This window comes from Carassius auratus, chromosome 26 (genome assembly GCF_003368295.1).
Source record: "Carassius auratus strain Wakin chromosome 26, ASM336829v1, whole genome shotgun sequence".
Lineage (NCBI taxonomy): Eukaryota > Metazoa > Chordata > Actinopteri > Cypriniformes > Cyprinidae > Carassius > Carassius auratus.
This window is the reverse complement of record NC_039268.1, coordinates 8,173,981-8,198,001: the sequence shown is the minus strand read 5'-3', so window position 1 is coordinate 8,198,001 and position 24,021 is coordinate 8,173,981. Positions and strand designations below refer to the sequence as shown.

Sequence of the window (24,021 nt, the reverse complement as noted above, 5' to 3'; positions counted from 1 at the left end):
GTTATTTTGTGTGTGTGTGTGTGTGTGTGTGTATATATATATATATATATATATACATACACACATAAATATATATGTGTATATATGTATATATATATATATATATATATATATATATACATACACACATAAATATATATGTGTATATATATATATACACACATTATATATATATATATATATATATATATATATATATATATATATATATATATATATATGAAGAGTTCAGATGCAAAAGCCTCTAAATGCCATCTGAAATTTTCATCTAAAATTTGGATTTTTATCAGGCTCCTATATTTATGTTCAATTATTTTACTTTAATAGCCTGGAAAAGGACCTGCACATTGCCATTAAAGTAAAATGACTCAACCTAAGCATAGGAGCTTGATAAAAATCCTAATTTCAGATGAAAATTTCAGATGGCACTTAGAGGCTTTTGCATCTGAACTCTTCATATATATATACATATGGTATGTTAATTATATATTCATAGAAAAAAAATATCAGTTTCTACAAAACTATCAAGAAGCACAAATGTTTTTTACATTGATAATGAGAAATATTGAGGACCAAATCAGCATATTACAATGATATCTGAAGGAAAACACTACTCAACTCAACTCAACTCAACTTTTATTTATAAAGCACTTTCAAAACCATTAGAATGGACCAAAGTGCTGTCCATAAGTAGGCTGATCACTAACTCTAAAATACATACCAACAATAAGTTACATTAAAAACAAGACACAAGAAAATCAAACCATAAATCACTCACAGTTCTCAGACCTAATCAAACGCCAAAGGCTTGATTAAATAAATAAGTCTTCAATCCCTTTTTAAAAATATCCATGCCTGATGAGGTTTTTAAGGATAGAGGCAACACATTCCAAAGTGCAGGAGCCGCCACAGAAAACGCGCGGTCTCCACTACGCCTCAAGCGAGACCGTGGGATGGTTAGGAGCATATTATTTAGTTAGGAGCACTAAATAATGGTGTAATGGCTACTAAAAACCCATTGCATTTTAAAATGTATTAATGTATATTTAGATGTGTAATAATATTACTGTATTTTTTATTAGTATTATTATATTATTACAAATATATATTACAAAATACATTATACAAATCTCACCAACCCCAATTTATAATAATAATTATGCGTATTAAATAATAATTAAAAAACAGGAAGTCCTCTTTAGATAAACTTTGACTCAAAACAGTTACTTGTTGTCTCAAAAATATAACCGAACACTCATGACCGTCTCTCAGCAGTCTGTCGTGAGGTCTTCCAGCAGCAGCAGGCGCTGTGGGGTCGCTCGTGTTTTTGTTTGTCGCCGAAGGAGTGTGTCAGGCTTTCCTTCACTCTTGTTTTTGTGTGTGAGCTGTAGCGTTTGGGTCTCTGGATGTGTCCTTTCCTCACCCACACAACGGACCTGTCTGCTGCTCAGTGTTCAGTCACGTCAGTCACACTGACACCGATTGTGAGGCCGCTTTTCTCTTTTATTTTCATTAGCGGTGCTGGACCCGCACACCAGGACCCAGTGCAGCCCGGTTCGGCTCGGTTCGGTGGACGGGACACAGAGGGGATTTAAACAACAGAGTCCGACCAGAGATGGAGAGACGCAGACTGATGTGAACGGAATCAGCGCTATGGAGATTCATCCACTGTAAGAGCTAAGTGTGTATGAGATAGAGACAGAGACATGCTTGTGTTCACACTACTGTAATGTCAACATAGAGTAAATCTGTTCAGCCATAAGATCACATGACATCTCTCTGTCTTTGTCCACACACCTTCAACACTCTTTATGTCACATGTTTAGGAACTGATGTCAGGTTTACAAACTGCCATATGGTCACTTCTTGTGTAATGGTACAATGGTGTGTGATGATGTACCACTGTGTGTGTGTGTGTGTGTGTGTGTGTGTTTCAGATGCACTAAGCTTTGTCATCATAAAGCTGTGGAGCTGAAGGATGATGTGTGTGAGAAACAGAGTGCGGTCACCATCAATCCACATCACATGAGGAAAGCTTTCAGGATCATGAATGAGCTCCGCAGGTGTGTGAGAGATACTGCTTGAAATCATGCACGTTAAGTATACTGTATTATGAGTCTGCAGTTACATGATTATTTAACCTAAAATTACATTTCTGCCATTATGTTCAATTGTGGAACACAGAAGATGTTTGCCTGACTCTGCCAGAGTTCACTTGTTTTGTATGAAAAGTGAGTGATGACTGAGGTTAACTATTCTGTCTAATACTCCATCTGCCGTTCTACAGAAAAAAAAAGAAACCCACAGAATTTTGAAATGACATGAGGATGAGCAAACATTTTTGGGTAACATGCTCTTTGCTGTTATGACTATTAAAATGGTAATTTAGATCGAGTTATAATAATAAAGCTGCCACAGAAAGTATTTGGATACTTTAACCACTCTTTAAAATGGATAGAAGACCTTGCATTTTATTGCAAATTATCAAACCACTCATGGCATTTATTTACAATGTACATAACCGTTTGTATTTTCTTAAGATTTTTTGTATTGTTTGAAGAAATACATTTATTTATCCAACAAGATTGCATTAAGCTGATCAAAATGTATAAAATATATTTATTTCAAATAAATCAGTTTTTTTGAACACTATCAAAGAAAACTAAACAAATGTAAAAAATATTTAGCACCGCAATATTAATTATGATTTATTAATATGTTCAAATGTTAAACGGTTATTTTTAATTGTATTAATATTTTAAAGTATTTCCATTTTTATAATTTTACCCAAACTTTTCAAGCAAAACATTTCAGAAATATATTGAGTTTCAAAATGTAAAACAGCAGGTAAATGGATCAAAATAAATACAAACCAGTGAAGGTCACATTAGAAGGCAATTAACTGGCTGGTCATCCTTTCAGAGGAAGTAGGAATTTTAAAAAAAGCCTTACACTCATGCGTAACTTATGATACATAATTTAAATCTGACATTAAAATCACCTCAACCAGCTGCTTAGAAATCATTGCAAAATCGTTCAGAAGAAGTTAGTTCTGTGGTCTTACTTCCTGTATTTGCAGATGCTGCTACGTTCGATGTTTGTAGTGTCTAATGCAGTGTCATACAGACATTTTGTCCAAATAGTTTTTTTTTTCTTTTGTGGCCAGTGTGTGTAAGAACTGATCAGCGTGCATGTCTGAAATCTTTCCCCTTTCTGCAGTCAGAGTGTGCTGTGTGATGTCACCATCATTGCGGAGGATGTGGAGATAGCTGCTCATCGAGTCGTCTTAGCTGCGGGGTCTCCGTACTTCCACGCTATGTTTACAGGTGAGAACACACTCACACACATTCACAACACTGGAGGGTCACATTAGGACAGTCCATCTGCTGCTGGGTTATAGTTATAGTCTGGAAAAAAAAAAAAAAAGCCTTATACACACGCGTGTCATGTATTAGTGCGTAATTGCATAAAACATTAGAAGTCAAATAAGATCTCATTATGAGAAATTGAAACGAGTCACTCAGGTCTTGTACTCTTCCCAATGTTATCCTCTGAGGCAAAAAAAAACAAAAACATTTCAAATGAATATTTTGTGAATATTTGTGATTGTAGGAGAGATGACTGAGAGCCGTCAGAAGAAGGTTCGAATTAAAGAGATTGACGGCTGGACTCTGGGAATGCTGATCGACTATGTTTACACCGCTGAGATCCAAGTAACAGAGGAGAATGTGCAGGTAACTGTGTGTGTGGGTGACTGGAGCACCACATTAGTTTTTTTGCACGCTATGAAAATATGACCTTAAAACTCAGTTGTCTGAATTTGTATTCTTTTTATGCTGTGTTCTTTGGTATTAGTCTGAGAGGACAGAAAATCACATCCAGGATGCGTGCGTGCATGTGTGTTGTGTGGGTGGGTGTCAGTAGCTTATGTGTCTGTGTCTGCACAGTTGACTAGTCGGAGGGTGTTAAAAGGAGGCCAAGTTTTTAAGGGAGGAACTTGAAGCCAAACTTTGCTGCAAGGCTTAACAATAAGAATGGCCCTGATGGTAACGTAACCTCCTGGGTCCTGTCAGTTCAGTTTGCATGTGCATTAAGCTTCTCTCATATTATAAATAGAGGGGAAAAGAGTGAGTGGTGTACATTTGGGACACTTTCTTGCTTTAAAAACGGCCTAGATAAAGTGCAATTTGGCTTTATTTTATTTATTTAATGCAACATTTAGTGGCGTGAGATGCTTAAAAAACAGTGAGACATAATCCAAAGACATCCATTTCACATGTCTAATGAGGGGTTGGCGTTATACCTATAGACACAGTTATTTTGTCAAACTGGCAGAGATTCTGGACCATCGTCTCTATTACGGTTACACACTCATGATGTTGATGTGCTACGTGGTCACAAAAACTTTTTAAGTATGTATATATAAATATGCACACATTCAGTATATATTCTGAATATATTTACATATAAATATTTTGCATATATTTATATTCATATCATTAATATTATATATAAATATATTTAAGGTATAAGTGTAAAATATTTTTCATTCATATATACATGCATAGGTGTGTGTGTGTGTGTGTGTGTGTGTATATTTACATGATAAATATACACAGTCAGTGCACATACATACAGGGGTACAGGGGCTGAACATTTTTCCTCAGTCAAACCTCATTCCACATCCATAACTGTCACGCACTCAGTTTAAGAGCAGTTTTTTCTTTTTGTAATTAGGAGCGCCTGTCCTAAATAAAAAATAATTTGTACTGTCACACAAGAACACAAAAGTGGCTTAGTAGGTACATTTTCAGATGTTTCATGAGGCTCAGAGGTGGCATGAGTCGATTAAATTCATACATTCATGTGGAGATTAATGTTTTAAATATAAAATTTTGAATGCAGAAATGTTAAATGAATTAAATCCAGTTAAAATAAGTTAAATGAACTAAAATTATACACTAAAAATGAAAGTCAGTCTACCAGCAGGTGGCAGCAAGTCAATGATTTTATCACTGAATCATTCATTCAGTTGATTCATTTGAACAGCTGATTCATTCATTTTGTTATCCAAAAATAACAAAAATGACTCTCTGTTGTGAGTGCGACTGCAGTGACGTTGTTTACTTACGACGCTGCTGACGTGTCATCTTTGATATTGTATAAAACACGTCAGCAGCGTCATACGTCAACAGTCACAGCAGTAGCACTCACAACAGACACGGAAGAGAAGACAATGCTGAATAAAGTCGTAATTTTTGGTTATTTTTGTACTAAAATGTATTTTCGATGCTTCCAACAAATTCTAACTGACCCTCTGATGTCACATGGACTACTTTGATGATGTTTTTCTTACCTTTCTGGACATGGACAGTATACCGTACATATATTTTCAATGGAGGGACTGAGAGCTCTCGGACTAAATATAAAATATCTTAAACTGTGTTTCGAAGCTGAACGGAGGTCTCACAGGTTTTGGAATGATATGAGGGTGAGACATTAATGACATAATTAAAATTTTTCGGTGAACTAACCTTTTAATAATTTAGGTAATTATAATTCCTTAATTTACATTTGTAAAGAAATCTCATTGTTCTTTACCGATGACAACTTAGTCCTGAATCAGCCCCCATAACTTCTCTAAAGGGAGGGGTGAGCGAGGGACTGAGCCATTGGTTTTAATTTGCAACCTCACTGCTAGATGCTGCTAAATTGTACACAGTGCACCTTTAAGTGTAAGCAAACAGCCGAGAAAGAAAACATTTGTAACAGTATATTGGATCCATGCAGCTCTTAAAGTGACAGCAGTCTAATATTCCTGCAGTCGATCATTTATGTTAACCCAGCAACAAAAGAGAGAAAATCTCTCACTTGACTGCACTTGACTAAATCACTTTTGTAACTTAAGAAGAAATATATTTAATTTTCAAAGTAAAGAATATGCAGTGTTTTATACATTTGATTACTTCATACAATGTATGTAGCATTTCTTATTTGTTCTAATGGATTTTTGTCCTATTGCTTGTAATTAGTTTCTTATTCTTATTTAATCACTGGCTGTTTATTATACATTATTATTATTATTATTATTATTATTATTATTCGGGCTAGTATATTTTATCTTTTTTATGTTGACACTGGTGACAAGAATTATAAAATGTTTATGGTATCTAAAATGTTGATATCCTAAAGACCATCATGATATTACAATTATGATATATATCGTTACCATGAAATGAATTAACTTGATATAAGATTTTGATCAAATTGCCCAACCCATGTCCAATATAGGTTCACAGGGCGTCTTGGGTTTATGCGTTATGCAACACAGCGGTGTTCAGTTTCTGAATAAATGTGCATTTTGATCTAATCGTGTGAATAAGGGATGTTGATTGATAAAGTGAGCCGTTTACTAAATTCCTGAATGAAGCAGCCAGTTTAAATAAATAAAAGACTCATAAAGGCATTTACCGCCAACCGGTGGCATTTTTTGTTTCTTATTTAGAGTATTATTTCATGAAAAAAAGAAAAATGGGGTAAAACTGTAAAACTGTTGTTGGTAACAAAGCAGTTTTGGTTACCAATGAATTCCATTGCATGAACGGATAAAACATTTTTTTTTACTCAAATTATCTCTTTTTATGTTTCATAGTTTGTTGACTTAAGACATTCCTTTATAAAGCTACTATTTATAATATCTACTTAATGCTTTTATATTTAACACAAAAATAGGATTAAATAATATTTTTGGGGTATTTTCACAGCCAAATGTAATTTGAAATTAATTTGATTAATTAATCAACACATCATGTAATTAATTAGATAAAAAAAAATTAATATGTGTGTGTGTGTGTGTGTGTGTGTGTACACACACACACACACACACACACACAGACACACACGTTTTTAAGAGTTTTAACATCCTTTTAAAGAGACCTTAATGCATGTAAAATTCTTTTCCAGGGCAACTAAAAGTGCAGGAGACAAAATTCTTAAAGGGTTTATATCAAGCCGTGTTTGAGGTCTTTTCTGTTTGTTTGTGTGTGTGTGTGTGTGTGTGTGTGTTCAGGTGCTCTTGCCTGCCGCTGGTCTGCTGCAGTTACAGGAAGTTAAAAAGGCCTGCTGCGAGTTTCTCATAACTCAACTTCATCCAACCAACTGCCTCGGTATCCGCGCCTTCGCCGATTTGCACGCCTGCACAGAGCTGCTCAATCTCGCCAACACGTACGCAGGTGTGTGTCCATCCAGAAAAGAAAGAACTGAGAAATCCATGCACACGGTAGTCATGATAGTTATGTTCTCATTGGATGTGTCAGTAACTCTGTTTGACAGCCTCAATCTCTCTCCCACTCATCGACACTCACAGAGCAACACTTCTCAGAGGTCGTGCAGAGTGAAGAGTTTCTCAATCTGGGCATGGACCAAGTGTGCAGCCTCATAGCAAGCGACAAACTGACCATCCCGTCAGAAGAAAAGGTAGCATCACGTTTGACGAGAGGCTTGTATCTGCTGTAACTATAACTGCACACAGGTGATTTTATCATGCAGACTTTAGCAGCTCTGTTGCCATGGTAAAATACTGCTGGTACAATAATACTATAGGAATAGCTGTAGCTGCTGATGAGAGTGTGTTGGTCGTCATGGAAACAGGAGTTGGAAGATGCAAGGCGTGGGCACCATGCTGTTTTTTGGCATGGCAACGCCAGCTTCTAAAGATATCATATTTTTGTATTTGAATTAATTCCTTTCAGTTCTACGTCTGGCTTGTTCCACCTGCTATTAACATCCATCTCTAGAATGCTATTTAAAACTGGTATTGACACACATCTCGGAAACATCTTCTGTGATCACTTGTGTTCAGATTTTGAGAATGCGTTTAATTTTGTGACTACATGCATTTCAATAAGCCTCTTCAGGCTAATGATTAATTTAGGTTATATGATGCAGCTTCTCAACAGTGTAACTATCATGAACTAATCCTCAAACTATTTAATAAAAAAAAATGTTATAGATTTGTTATAATTTTGTTGAAATAATGCCGAATTAAAATGAAATATAAATATAAAAAAAAAACTTGACTTGGCAACTGTATTTAAAAAAATAAAATGAATCTGTAAATGAACCCTAAATAATAATATTAAACAAGCAAAAACTAATAAAAATAACAATGGTGTATTTTAAATAATACAATGAATTAGTGAAATTCTAAAACAAAAACTAATTAAAATGACAAAATAACATAATATTACTTTTTACTTGATGGTTGCTCCACACACATTTTTTTAACCATTATATTGTTATGGTAAAATTAAACAAACATACAAAACAGAATCTTTTGCACTGCAACTGTATGTGCATGTATGAATATTTATATCTTCAGTCGACTTCAGAAGATACTTTTGCTAAACTACACAATACAGCAAGAAGAATCCATTAACTGACAAAGCATTTACTTGCATTTACTAATCAATGACGACACATAGTCCGTTCCAGGATGGCGGATGCGTTAACGTGTTTGGAGCGGTCCAATGTGGCATCTACCTATACATATCTGTGATTGCAGTTATCAGATCTCAAAATGTTTTGTGACTTGTTTGCACCTTTATTTCATGCTGATGATTTATAAAAGATGAGAAAGGTATTAAACTTTCCCTGGGTGTTTATAGGTGTTTGAAGCGGTTATAGCTTGGGTCACGCATGATAAAGATGTGCGTCAGGAACACATGGCTCATCTGATGGAACATGTGCGCTTGCCTCTTCTTTCCAGAGAATACCTCGTACAGGTATACTGTATGTGTGTGTGCATGAGTAGTGCATTAGTGAATATATGCTTTGAAGTTCTTTCATTTTAATTGAATTTGATGTGTGTGTGTGTGTGTGTGTGTAGAGGGTGGAGGAGGAAACTTTAGTGAAGAACAGCAGTGCCTGTAAAGACTACCTAATTGAAGCCATGAAGTACCACCTGCTGCCGGCCGAGCAGCGCTCCATGATGAAGACCATCCGCACCAGAGTGAGAACACCCATCAGCTACCCAAAGGTTTGTCTGGACAGTCTTGATTATTGTTTTTCATTAGCTGTAAAGAGCAGGACGTCAGTGGACGGAGATTGGGAACATGATGCAAGCTGGATTCAAACTCTCCTCACATATCTGAACAACACATATCTCACATATCTCAACTTACAAAGGTGTAAATCTCCAGTCCATGTCTCTGATATGATTTGTGGAGATTTTAGTCATAATGGTTTTTATTGGACAAAGCAATTAAAATGATTATTGGTTTCAATAAAATTAATGTAATATGCCATCATATCAATATGGTATGTACAAACGTCATTATAATATTGATAAATATTATAAATGAGATAGATTTTTATATAAATAGAGCATATCAAAAAGACAGTTATTAAGATATTTATTAAATAAATATGCCTGAGGGGAAAAAAAAGAATCTTGAAAAGAAATATTTTCAAAAAACCTTGAAAAGTCATATATGTATAATATTGTATAATATTTTAAAGTGTCAGAAAGGTTGAGAATCACTGTTCTGGAGGGTTTGGGGTTCTTTTCTTGGGTGTATTAAAAGGTCACCTTGATTAAAATGAAGCCTGAAATTATATTTAAAAAAAGTAAAGCAATTAATGTGAAGACTGAAATTATTAAAATGATAATTAAAAAAAAATAGATATATATTAGTTTAAATGAATACAAAGAGTATGTTTTAAGAACTTGGGACATGTTAAAACAAAATTAGCAAAATAATTAATAACTAGATAAACAAAAAGTTTGAGAAGCATTGTCCTAGAGAGGTTTTATTGGAGCATTGTTTTGTGTATGTGTTAAATACAATTAAAATGAAAACTGAAAATATAAAAATAAAAACGAATTTGAAATATAATAGCTTATAAATAATACTAAAATTACATACAGTAGCTGTCCAAAGCGTGCATACAGTTTATAAATTTATAATGTATAATTTATACTTTAACAAAATATATAAAACCAAATAAAAAGTTATAGAAGCCGTGTTCTAGATGGTTTTGATTGGAGTCTTTTCTCATGTGTGTTAAAGGTGATGATGGTGGTGGGGGGACAGGCCCCTAAAGCCATCCGCAGTGTGGAGTGCTATGATTTCGAGGAGGAGAGATGGTTCCAAGTAGCAGAATTACCCTCCAGACGATGTCGAGCAGGTGAGCTGCACGCTCGTATCATTGACAGTGACTGGCAAAATGATTCACCCTGGTCTCACCATCAACAGCTCTACATTTTAGACCACGTCCTGAAAATAATGATGGAGACTAGACTCTTGGGTGCGTTGAATGTTATTTGCTGAGGAATCTGTTATGATCTGTATGCTGCTAAAAACATGCGCTCTTTAATTTACCCTAGTGATGAAAATTATGTTTAGTGACTGCACATTAAAAATGTAATTGCAAGTTAAAATGTTTTACTTTTATTATCTTTACAAAAAAAAGTGGCTTAAGTGGAATATATATATATATATATATATATATGTATATATATATATATATATATATATATGTATATATATATGTATATGTATATATATGTATGTGGCATGAATATTTTTAACAGAAAACATGAATTGGGGGGCAGGAACTATTGGGTTTCAATATATATATATATATATATATATAGGCACATACTGTAAATCTTGACCACTTACTGTCCCAGGGGTCAAGTTAAGAGATTCGTTGGTCACACTTTATTTTAAGGTCCAATTCTTGCTATTAAAGTGTGTTGTGTTGTGATTTGGTTGAATACCTCCAGCGTGTGACGGAAATGTTACGCCCCTTACCATACTGTGATGACGTGTCCCAGCGTCATGACACAAAGCCAATAAAAAACATTACAAACGAGGCATTTGTTGCATCCATAAAACCATGTCTGCATTTGTGATCGGCGAAATGACAAACAACAATCCCTACTCTACACTGCTCAAAACTTGCGTTTAAATCATCAGTGGCAAATCCTTTAAATATGAAAATGTACTTACAAGCTGTGAGTCAGAAGTGCCGGACTGTCCTTGCAAAGCTGGAATTGCCCCACTATAGAAACAACCTGTGTGAACAGCCAGCATTGTAGTCTTCTCTCCCAAGATCAGGAAACAGTCCTCCATAAAATGCGCTGCACACATCTGAATATTTGGCTTGAACTGTTCTGGAACAGGGTTTCTTGATACAACTTAACCAATGATTTCTAGTCATGTCCTCTTTTGAAAAGCCAAACAAAATATTTTCATTTTCACAACTAAACACAGCATCTCCACGACACACGGCGGTGGCAGCCACAGTACTACAGCAAGAATAAAAGTTACGCTTTCTTTCTTTGCATAAACATTTGGGCATTAATAAAGTGTCACTGATTAGCTTTTAATAGCAGTGAAAATTTTATTCTTAAAAAATATATATTGAACCATAATGACATATAAAGACATTTAGAGTTTTACATAATACATTTTCTGTTGATCAGAGAATCCAGATTTTCTTTCTTTTTTAAGTTTGTTTCCACAAAAATATAAAGTGTGTTCAACACTGATAATAAGACAAAATATTGCTAAAGTTCCAAATCAGTATATGCCAATGATTTCTGCAGGATCATGTGACACTGAAGACTGGAGTAATGATGTTGAAAATTCAGCTTTGCCATCGCAAGAATAAATTAAATATATTAACATAAATTTGAGATTAAGTTATGTTTATTGCAATAATAATTCACAATTTTACAGTTTTATTTTTTTATGAAATAAACATTGCACAACATTAAAAAATATATATTTTTTCGAACAGTACTGTATATTTTGACAAAATTTTAAATCAATAATGAAATACAAAATAATTAATGAACCATTTTTTGTAATTAATAACATGAAACCTTGCCTCAATGAAAATGTACAAGACTCGTTTACGGCTACAAAAAAAAATATTATTTGAAATTTATCATTGCATGCTTGAAAGCGAGTTCACTATTTTTTTTTCTTTTGTGTACGCGTAGGTGTGGTGTACATGGGTGGTGTTGTGTATGCTGTCGGGGGTTTTAACGGGTCATTACGAGTGAGGACGGTGGATGCATATGACCCAGTAAAAGACGAGTGGTGTTGTGTCAGCAGCATGCAGGACCGGAGGTCAACTCTAGGCTCCGCTGTCCTCAACGGACTGCTTTATGCTGTTGGAGGCTTTGATGGCAGCACAGGTAATACATGAAATGATCTTGCATTATCTTACATACTGTTTATGTGGAGAAGTGCATAGCTGTTATGTTGGTTGTGGTAACAACAATGCTCATTATTATGAAGATACTAATGAAAACTGGATGTGTACTGTGTTCCTACGTCTGTGTGACCATTATGATGATGTTGGTTTCCAGGTTTAGCTACTGTAGAGGCATATAACGCTAAGGCCAATGAGTGGTTCCACGTGAGTCCCATGAACACGCGACGTAGCAGTGTTGGAGTTGGCGTTGTTGGAGGTTAGTGACTGCCAAGAAGCGAATCGCCGTCTGTATATGTACAGCCACTGCCAGTAGATGTGCATGGCTGTTCTGCTTTTGTTTGCCATTTATTATTGATGAACTGTGACTTTAGACCTAAACAAGGGGTCTTCAACATTATCAGACCCCTTCATACACTGCACAAATTTCGTAATAACGAGTATATTGCCCTATTGGTGTATTTGTGTATTTTGTTTTGATGCTGCTTAGTGCTTACATTGTCAAGCTATAAAAAAAAATGATAATTATACAATAAAAATCATTATTATTAACCATTTTATTCAGCAAGGTTGCACTACATTGATTAAAAGTGATAGTAAAGGCTTTTACATTTACATTTAATCATTTAGCAGACGCTTTTATCCAAAGCGACTTACAAATGAGGACAATAGAAGCAATCAGACCGACAAAAGAGCAACAAAATGTAAGTGCTGTGACAAGTCCCGGTTAGTCTTACACAATACACACAGCAAGGATTATTTGCTTGTTTTTTTATAATAACTAAAAAGAATAAAATGTAGATAGAATAGAAATAGAATAGAGAAGATCTAGTGTTAGAGTGCAAAGTTATTATTTTTTTATATAAAAATAGTGTATGTAAATGCTAGAGGGTCAAGTTTTTTAATAAATAAAAAGAAAATGAGTAGATTGAATAGAAATAGAATAGAGTGCAAGTGTTAGTGTTAGTGGGTCACAAAAATCTAATAAACACTGTTCTTTTGAACTCTTCATTCAACAAAGAACCCTAACGAAATGTATCGCAGTTCCACGAAAAAATCAGACCGTGCAACTGTTTTTAATATTAATAATAGCAAGAAATGTTTCTTGAGTACCAATCAGTATATTAGAATGATTTCTGACACTAAAGACATTGCATGAATAAATTGCATTTTAGGATATGTTTTATAGTATTCGATGACAATATTATAGTTTTTAGTGTATTTTGGTCAAAAATCTTACCAAACCAAACTTTTAGCTTTAGTACGTTATTTTACATTACGTTATTAATATTTAAAATATATAATTGTACTTAGTACATTTTAATTTAGGATTGATCATGAAACATTACCTGAACTTTAGCTTGATAATTTTAGCATTGGTTGAAGTTATTTTAATATTTTTTTAAATGCATTTTTATATATTTTACCTTTTTGTGCAGTGCATATTTATTTTTGTTTGATATCAAACAGTTGATTTTCTGTTGTTTTTTTTAAGGTCTGCTTTATGCAGTCGGAGGGTATGACGGAGCAACTCGTCAGTGTTTGAGTACAGTTGAGGCCTATAACCCAAACACCAATGAATGGTCTTATACAGCAGAGATGGGAACCCGCCGCAGTGGTGCAGGTAACACACACACTCTCACACACACACACACAAAACCTTCATGTATGCTGGCAACGCATGTCTGTGTAAACCACAAATGTTTGTGTTGGGACAGGGGTAGGTGTTTTAAAAGGTCTGCTGTATGCAGTAGGGGGGCACGACGGCCCCCTGGTTAGAAAGAGCTGCGAGGTTTATGACCCTGCCACTAACACGTGGAAACAGGTGGCTGATATGAATATGTGCCGAAGGAACGCAGGTGAGTTGGTCAGAACTTTGCTGAACAGCACAGTGTGCCACTCTGCCAGCTGACACACACACAAAAACCCTTCTAGCTGTGATGGTTCAGTCAAGTATATCTGTGTTTCAGGTGTGTGTGCTGTAAATAACCTGCTATATGTGATTGGTGGAGATGATGGCTCGTGCAACCTGGCTTCAGTGGAGTTCTACAATCCGATCACTGATAAATGGACTCTACTGCCCACCTGCATGAGCACAGGACGCAGCTACGCAGGTCAGAGAAAGAGGCTATGTTCAAAATGGTTATCAGCACTGTTTTTAATGTTAATTTAATACAAAATATTTGTTCAGCACACAATCAGCATATTAGAATGATTTCTGAAGGACCATGTGACACTGAAGACTAGAGTAATGGCTGCACCGGAATAAAAATTACATTTCTTTTCTTTTTTTTATTAAATGGGGGGGGGGGGGGGGGTATTTTAAAGTAATATGTCACAGTATTATTTTTTATTTATTTATTTATTTTTTACTGTATTTGTGATCAAATACATGCAGCCTTGCTGACCATAAGAAATATACAAAAAAAAAAGAAAAATTAATACAGACAACAAACTTTTGATCCATTACGTAATGTAATACCTAAATGTCCTTTGGTGCTTTCCAAATGTGCCTTATGTCCCACAATGCAGTGCATTCTACTTCATCTTCTATTTCCAGGGTAATGAATGAACAAGGTGAATTTTAAAGTGATTTTAAATACAGTCTTGTTTTTTTATTAATAGTAAGGTTATTATTTGACTAATTATTTGACTTGACAGTGAAATACTTTTTTTAGTAAAACAAAAAGAAATCAGCAGTTATATAAAGAGGGAATACAATTAAATGTATGTACCAATACCAATTCAGCTAACAAAAAATATCCTTTTTCATCTTGATATGTTATATGCTGTTATATAATGGTATATTGTGTATTTAGTGCATGCAAGAAGATAAATATTACTGTTGTACTTCACAGTGCATTTTTTTTAGGGGGGGGGGGGGGTCTTTTTAAATATATATTTGCCTCTGATGAATAATTAAAATGTTTATAGATCATGATTGTAATTGTGATTTGAAATTGATAGCCTGACCAGTTAATGTTCATTTAAATAATCAATTAAAGTGTGTCTGTTATATTTAAGCATTTGTATAGTTGATTATTTAGGTTTTAGTCACATTAATCAATGAGTCATGAAATGTTTTAGTAAACAGTTTAGAATATATCAGTTCATCAGTTATGAATAAGGTAACACTCATAATTAACAGTGCCTAATTGAAATTAATTTAGGGAGTGGGACAAATATTAAGAGAAAAAAATCAAAAAAGAGAGCATACTGTGGGAAAGAGCTCCATCTAGTGGTTGTGTAGTGTAGTGGAATTTGTCCCGCATAGGACCAGTTGCTCAGAACACACAAATGTTGACTCATTTTGCATGATAGACTCATATATCAGCCAAGCTAATATTTGTCCATTTTGCAGGTGTGACTGTGATTGAGAAGCCTCTCTGAGCAGCTGTGGAGTTGTTGAACACTAGCTGAAGCTGACGTACAGCAGAGGATTCGCTCACACTGAAGCTCTTACCACGGCTGAGGCTTCATCCTGGAACTGCTTCACCATGGACATGGCCTGGGGAATACTGCTCTCTCTCTCTCTCTCTCTCTCTCTCACTCTCACTCTCACTCTCAATCTCTCACTCACACACACACACACACACACACACGCACGCATTCAGATACATAACTACAAGCATTCACACACTACCTCTTTTTGTCTCTAGTATATACACTTTACACACTCTTAATACACATCTCTCTTTTCTTTCTGTTTCTCTTGTTTGAGAGTAGTCCGTGATGACGTTTATTGCACTTTGAGGAGCACTGATGAAGCAGAATCGAAAAACTCTGAGAAAAGACTGGCGCGTCTGCGGCATGTACAAAGCGTTCCTGCGTTTGAGCCGAGGGGATGGCCAGCGATTTTTGCTTCTTGATCTTTTGATCTGGAGGAGCCTCTTGATGGTTATTGTTTATTCGAATAAAGCTTGAGGGAAAATGTGTCTAGTTTAGGACCAGCACTAATTTGCCTCTTGGAAGGTTGTTTATGAAGTAACTGGACTCCATCTTCATTATGAAGATTGGATGATGATGATGATGTGAATTCCGTTTTATGGTTAGAGCTGAACCTTTGCTTGCTTATATGCGAGAAGGGTCTCTATTGAAGACAAACAAAGTTTTACATTTTGCAGTTTGTTTGCCAAACAACATTTGAAGTCTTAAGGTTTGAACTGTCTGTTGTTGTTTCTTTTAATATCCTCCGGCTTTTTTCTTGTGGTCCGATCGTTGGAGATTTGCGATCTTTGACATTTGAAACGTTAACTTGAATGCTTCGGCATGCACGATACTGTGGACTGATGCTGGTTGCTTGAGTATTAAACCGCTTTGCATGGTTCTAAATACTGATGTTTGTGTGCCATCTTTAAACTACTGCTGTGCTCACTAAACAACGTGATATGCTCTCTGTACTAGCGGTATTGAACACTCAAGAGGTATAAAGGTACTACTACTTATAGAAATCTTTCTTTCTTTTCTCTCTTTCTCTCTCTTTTTGTTCTGTTCCTCTTCACCCCCTTTTTTTCTGTCTTTGTTTTCTGTAACATTAATGGCTTTCTCTATTCTGCACTTGCTGTTTAGTATTTAACTATCTTGAACTACTGTCACCGAGCCTATTAATATATATATATAAAACAGTGTATTATTAATTGTCTGTCAAAAGGAATGTTGTGTTCTTGAAGTTTCATAACTTGTTTTATATCATTAATAATAAACATGCTTCTATTAAATAACACCTAATGTTAAGATTGTGTGTGTGTATGTAAGAGAGTCTGTGATTGCATGAAGCACAATACAATATAACATTGTGAGAGTAATGTGTGAAATACATCTTGATTAATTATGCATGAACTGTATTTGGTACTAAATAAGGCAGAGGAAATGAGAGTGAGAGAAGATTTTGTTTCAATACACCACTATTACCACTCCACTTTTGTTTTAAAAATAAAATTAAAATACATTTTAAAGATTAAGGTTAAGGTTAAAATAAATGAACAGAAATAATGCCATGAATGCGAATACAGTTGATACAAAAAAAAGTAAACTAAATCAACAAGCCAAAGATATAAATAAATTAGATGAAAACAAATAAATAAATATTATTCCGAGACAAATAAATGGGTGGATAAAAAAATATATAATATTTTAGACATTTATTATATACTTTTTACTCAATTTCAATTATTTATATAGGAAGCTACAGTATATATACAGTATAGTCTTTTACATTTTAGAATGGGGGTCTCTCTGATGACGATGGTCATATTTGGGGGTCCGTGGCATCTAAAAGATAAACGCAGCCAGAGACAACGCAGCTCAGTCAGCGCGGGTTAATAGATTATGAAAGACAGGCGCGTTTCTGATTGGCTGGTGCTGCAGCAACTCGAGGTCTCACTATCGTCAGTTCATTCCTTCAGCCAATCAGTCCGAGGCCTCTGCCCGCATACGTCAATATCTTTCTTGCCACAGCCAATCAGTGCCCAGCCCCTGCCCTCACACATCGTCTCCTCTCGTCTCAGACAGTGGTCTTATATTAAATTCAGTTACATTAAAAGCGACCGTTCTGCTGGCGCAGGTAGAAGAGCTTCTCACAGGTGAGTCGACAAGCTATTCGAGCAGGAATTTAAACTCTTACATTAAGATATTTGCTGTTATGTTATTTTAACAAGGTTAGATTAAGAAATACTTGCGCTTTTTACTTGCCCCATTTAGTTAGAGTTGCAGAATAATGTAAACACGCGAGAAGGAAAATATTACTGTTGTACTACACAATGTATTTATTGTATGGGAAATTATTTCAATATATATTTGCTTCTGAAAGATAAATAAAATATTTATGTCATGATTGTAATTGTGATTTAGTATACTGACCAGTTAAATAACCCATTACAGTATTTCTGTTATATTTAAGCATTTGTATATTTGATATATTTCCAACCAGACTTTATGAGGTCTGGATCCAAAAAAAGAAAATCATGCATTAATATGATAAACAAAAATCACCAATTATAGACTCTCAGTTATATTTAATTATTTATGGTTATGCAGCCAGACCAGCTGATTGTGTTATGTTCAAGGTTCAAGGTTTTTTATTTGTCAATGGCACCATGTGTGCAGAGCAGACATACAGAGGAATCGAAATACTGTTTCTCTTCTCTCTCATCAAGTGATTACATTGTCAATGCACTATAGAAGTCTGTATAAAAAAAAATATCTGCAGTCAGTGCAATATAAAACTGATTTTTGTATAAAGTAGCAGCAGTGTACTATATATAGAGAGAGAGAGAGAGAGGGAGAGTAAATAAAACTGGTAAAACTTCTCTGAATGAATATACACAAGTAAATATAAACAGACAACTTTATATACGTCCAAATATATGTAACAATTTGTAAAGTGCAAATATACATCCAAAATATGTCTGGATAACAATAAATTTAATGCAGCAATATGATAAAAAATAACCAATTTATGTGTCTCTGATATGTTTAAGATTTGTATATTTGATCATTCATATATTTATAATTATTTTTTTATTAAATTTTTTGTAACTTGTTTCAAAAAGCGAAACGTAGATTCATTACATGTAAAATGAAACATTTCAAAAGTTTTTGTTGTTGTTGTTATACGTTTGATGATTAGAGCTTACAGCTTGTGAAAGTCAAAAATCCAAAATATTAGAATGTTTCCTAAGATCAATCAAAAAAAGATTTGCAGAACAGAAAAGTTCAAGTTCTTTAAAGTATGTTCATTTCTGCACTCAATACTTGGTCGGGGCTCCTTTAGCACAAACTCCAGCATCAGTGAAGAGTGACATGGAAGCGATCAGCCTGTTACACTGCTGAGCCTTAAGCTCATCTGTATTGTTGGATCGACTGTTTCACATCTTTCTCTTGAAAATATCATAGATTCAATATGGGGTTCAGGTCAGGTATATTGGCTGGCCAATCAAGCACAGTAATATCATGGTCAGCAAACCACTGGGAAGTGGTTTTGGTACTGTGGGCAGGTGTTAAAGTCCTGCGGAGAAAGGAAAGCAGCATCTCCATAAAGCTTGTCAGCAGATGAAAGCATAAAGTACTCCAAAATCTCCTGGTAGATGGCTGCATTGAGTTTGGACTTGATAAAACACGATGGAGCAACACCAGCAGACGTCTCGCCAACCTAAATCATCTCTGGCTTCGGACACTTCACACTGGACTTCAAGCAGCTTGGATTCTGTTCCTCTCCAGTCTTCCTCCAGACTCCAGACCTTGATTTCCAAATGAAATTCAAAATGTACTTTTATCTGAAAAGAGGACTTTGGGCCACTGAGCAACAGTCCAGTTCTTTTTCTCTTTAGCTCAGGTAAGATGCTTCTGATGTTTCAGCTTCAGTCCAGTCCTTGTGAAGCTCTCCCGGATTTGCTTGACAATGTTCAATGTTCAAACAAGTCATTCCTGTGCACCTTTTCCTACCCAATTTCTTCCTTCCAGTCAACTTTGGATGCAATATGCTTTGATACAGCATTCTGTGAACAGTCATCCCTTTCAGTAATTTTCATCAATCAGTTTTGCTTTAGATGTAATGAATCTAGATATTAGTTTTAAAAAAGCTTCACTTTGAGATAACTGAGCCTCACTAGTCTTTGTTTATGTCATTTGTTACTCACAGTTACTCATTTGGAGAGTCCCACTGACTGGCTGCCATGGAGGTGAACGGCACAGCCAACATTCTGTCTTCAGCGTATCTGGCGGTGGAGTTTGTGGATTCATTTCTTCCAGAAAATCCACTGCAGGAACCTCTGAAGCATGCGTGGAACCACATGCTGCGGAGCTATAGCAAATTCCAGATCGCCACCTGGGGCTCGCTCATCGTCCACGAACTGATCTATTTCCTGTTCTGTCTGCCTGGATTTATCTTTCAGTTCCTCCCTTTCATGCAAAAGTATAAGATCCAACCGGTATGTGGAATCAAAGGATTTTGTTTTTCATCTGTTACTATTTTAATCTGAATATTTATCGTTTTAGAAATAGAAATGAGATGATTAACTCTTTATATATATTTTTGTCAATGTGATTGCAGGATAAACCAGAGACATGGGAGAAACAGTGGAAGTGCTTTAAGATGCTGCTGTTTAATCACATCTGTATCCAGCTACCACTCATCTGCGGGACGTATTACTTTACTGAGTTCTTCAGCATTCCTTATGTATTGAGTTCTTAGCATGCCTCGCTGGTGAGAGCACCTCCTTTAAAAATTCTATAAATAAAAAACATAGTAGGTCTATGAAGTAGAGTCAGAGTCCTGAGGTTATACTTTGGCTTTTTTTGGAGCCAGTAGGCCTTGTTTTAAAAAAAATTTAAATAATCTTTTTCATCATCTCAGGCCCTTTATATTGGCCCAGTGTTTTGGTTGTGCAGTTATTGAAGACACGTGGCATTATTTCCTCCACCGAGCCCTGCATCATCGCAGAATCTACAAATACATTCATAAAGTCCATCATGACTTCACTGTAAGTTAGTCGCTGTCTCACAAAGACACACACAATGTGCAGATAAAGGGAAACTATATACCCAAGACAGATTTGAAGAGAATATTTAGCTGAATTTGTACTATCATATATTTTATGTTGGTTTATTTTGTGATATATAAATGTGTAACAGTATATTGTGTCACAATATATATCACGATACAAAAATGCAACAATATTTATTGTGGATTGTGTTCACCCAAAAATGAACATTTTATTTAGTCTTTTATTTACATATAAACAGTGAACAATTTACATACAAAGAGCGCTAATATATAATAAACACAGAAGCTCATGCAATTTAGCTTTGATGTTTATTAATTATTATGAATAAATGATAAATAAAATGGAAGTAGGCAGGGACAGAGCACAAGAATATGTGTTTATCATAATCTGTTTTAGCTAAGTAATAAATATTTATATTCTGGTGCCTCCTTACTGTAATTTTGTTAACTTATTAAAATATTTCATAGAAATAATTATTGTGTACTTTATCGAGTCTCAAAACGAAACATGCTTTGTTAAATCGTAGTAATTTTGTAGTTTATTTATTTATTGTTTAGTTTATTTAAATTTCTTCTTAATAATGATAGGTGATCTGGCATCTGTTTCATTTTGTGTATGTTAGGCTCCATTTGGCATGCAGGCAGAATATGCCCACCCTGCTGAGACCCTGATTCTGGGGGCTGGATTCTTCATCGGCATCATGGTCTTCTGCAATCATATGGTTTTGCTCTGGGCTTGGGTCGCTTTCCGGCTTCTTGAAACCATTGATGTTCACAGGTGAGCTCAATAATTTAGTCAGTGAAAACTATGCTGAAAAGAGACGACGCCTACATTAATAAACACTAATTGTAACTATATAAGCATGCAATATTGTTGACAAAAAGGAAAAACTCTTACAAAATAAAAAACAATACAGAACAATATTGTCTGTTGAATTGTTTTTAAAAAGCCTTCAGGTGCTTTCAGGCTTGAGGTTGCAACCTGGCAACTATGTGCACATACTCTCTCTAAAATGTGGAAAATGTGCCAATAATCTGAAGACATTGAAACCATGTAAATCCTCCACTGAAATATTTAGCTCAAATGAAAGTGTAATATAGCCAGTCAGTGTTCCTTCACATGGCCTCTTGTGCTGTTCACTTGGGACTTAATTTGTAATCTAAGCTTCTCTGTGATTGACTAATAATAATTAACTGATAATAATTAATCCAAATGTGATTGTGGTTGCTGAATAAATGCACATGTGCAACCTCAATGTGACAATACAAAGTATTTTAATAAAAACTCATTTACATCATTTGAAAATATTGGAATTAATATTAGGAATAGGTTTTAGATTTTAAGAGAATCTCTTGAGTTTTACCAGTTTATTGTAGAGAGTGTTAATTTGATGATATAATAAATCATAACTCAATGAGTACAATACTGTAAATCGTGTTTGAGTTGACATTTTGTTGATTTGTGCTTATAGGTGAATTTTTTTTATTTTTTATTATTAGTAGTAAATTAATTAGTAGAAATGACTAATTAATCGATAGTCATGATTACATTTAAAATTTTGAGTTTTATTGACCAGACCTGGATTAAAATTCATAGCCCTTTAATCAAATAAACAAAAAAAAGAATCTAAAATCTAAAAAGAACATTTGACACAGGACTACGATTAATTTTAAAATAGCTGACAAAATTAACACCAGTGCTATGGTCTGGGTCAATCCATTTTACAATGTTGACAATAACTTATTACAACACTAGAGGGCACTATATTAATAATGTATTCATTTGATAACCTGTGCACATTAAAAACCATAACACCAGATTTCTAATTCACAAGTTTGGCTATAACAGTAATTATCTACATTGTATAAAATCAAACTAAATATTAAGTTGACAGAATGTCCTACTAAAATATTTTTATAGTACTTTTCTTCAATACCACGACTTAGGTGCCCTTGAGCAAGGCATCGAACCCCCATAAAATGGCTGCCCACTGCTCCGGGTGTGTGCTCACAGTGTGTGTGTGTGTGTGTGTTCACTGCTCTGTGTGTGCATTTCGGAAGGGTTAAATGCAGAGCACAAATTCTGAGAATGGGTCACCATACTTGGCTGAATGTCACTTCACTTTCCTTTCACTTTTGTTTGGTCCTCTCTCTAGTGGTTACGACATTCCTCTGAACCCCTTGCATTTGATTCCATTCTACGCTGGAGCTCGTTTCCATGACTTCCACCACATGAATTTTGTGGGCAACTATGGATCTACGTTCACCTGGTGGGACAGACTTTTCAACACTGACTCCCAGTATAAGAAACATTACTCGCTTCATAAAGCTGTGAAGAGAGACTGATTGACAGAGATACACTGATGCTTCACCATCACCCAGAGCAATCTATCTGCCTTGGACTCTGATGTGGGCTTTGGTTGGTCGGATGCTTTCTGATTGCCTCCTGCTGCAGACACTCACTGTAAAGTATTTAAATTCATACTGAAAGGAATCAAATCAATGCCAGCTTCTTACAGCAATGTGCCTTTGAAGAAACACCCCGCAGTCATCGTTAGACCACTGGTCATGGTACTCCAAAGGACTGTTATGAAAGAGTTTCAGCCTGTGTTCTGTGCTCTCGATAATTATAAACATTCATCTCTTTGAAATTATAATGACATTATTCCTCAAAAGCACTTTACTTTCACCTCAACAAAGATGGAATGGTATAGATTGTTATTTTTGTAATGCCTTTTTTTTTTTTGTTGCTTTGTTGCCTTCCACAGTGACCACCTATAGCATATAGATGTGCCATGGAAAGGATTTGGGGGAACAATATTTTTTTAAGAAACACTTCTGGATCATAAGGGAGAAAGCTGATTGGGATGTTAGATTGTTCATTTAAAGGCAACTTAATAAAATCAAATGAACAAAAATGTTGACTGCAGCTGTGGTCTATTTAAACTGTGAGAGCTCCCAAACATAGATCCTAAAATGTGTTTTTATTATGGTTTTACATTCCCCATCTGAACAATGTCATATTACAGTGTAAAGAGCCATATGAAGTGGGTAAACGGTCCCAGAACAGAATATACATACTACAATATTTAATACATCATATGATGTGGGATATAGATATTGCTGTATGTAAATAATCATATGGGGTGGATAGAAGGTAATGTATTAAAGTCTTCCCTTTATCCAAATGTACATAAGTCCACAGAGATGCATAGTTTAATACAGTTTATTTTCTACTTTGATCAAGTATACATATTTTTGTTGACTATTTTTACTTCACTACATTTTAA

The 24,021-nt window shown here is 35.0% G+C and overlaps 2 protein-coding genes across 2 annotated transcripts; both read left to right on the top strand.

The window, feature by feature from the left end:
- Positions 1–1,291: 1,291 nt before the first annotated feature.
- On the top strand, positions 1,292–17,240 carry klhl2 (kelch-like family member 2). Its single transcript, XM_026204012.1, has 15 exons — positions 1,292–1,670; positions 1,938–2,063; positions 3,220–3,326; positions 3,613–3,734; positions 7,070–7,232; positions 7,367–7,476; positions 8,667–8,783; positions 8,888–9,037; positions 10,071–10,188; positions 12,014–12,211; positions 12,386–12,487; positions 13,724–13,852; positions 13,947–14,087; positions 14,199–14,342; positions 15,590–17,240. Exons 1-15 carry the CDS (start codon positions 1,654–1,656, stop codon positions 15,616–15,618), a joined length of 1,773 nt encoding a protein of 590 aa, XP_026059797.1. The 5' UTR covers positions 1,292–1,653; the 3' UTR covers positions 15,619–17,240.
- A 324-nt stretch (positions 17,241–17,564) lies between these two features.
- On the top strand, positions 17,565–23,928 carry LOC113044230 (methylsterol monooxygenase 1). Its single transcript, XM_074559810.1, is given in 7 exon segments — positions 17,565–17,810; positions 19,868–20,156; positions 20,279–20,416; positions 20,418–20,431; positions 20,582–20,708; positions 21,355–21,509; positions 22,888–23,928. Coding segments are annotated over 6 exon segments (879 nt in total). The 5' UTR covers positions 17,565–17,810; positions 19,868–19,901; the 3' UTR covers positions 23,078–23,928.
- Positions 23,929–24,021: the final 93 nt, after the last annotated feature.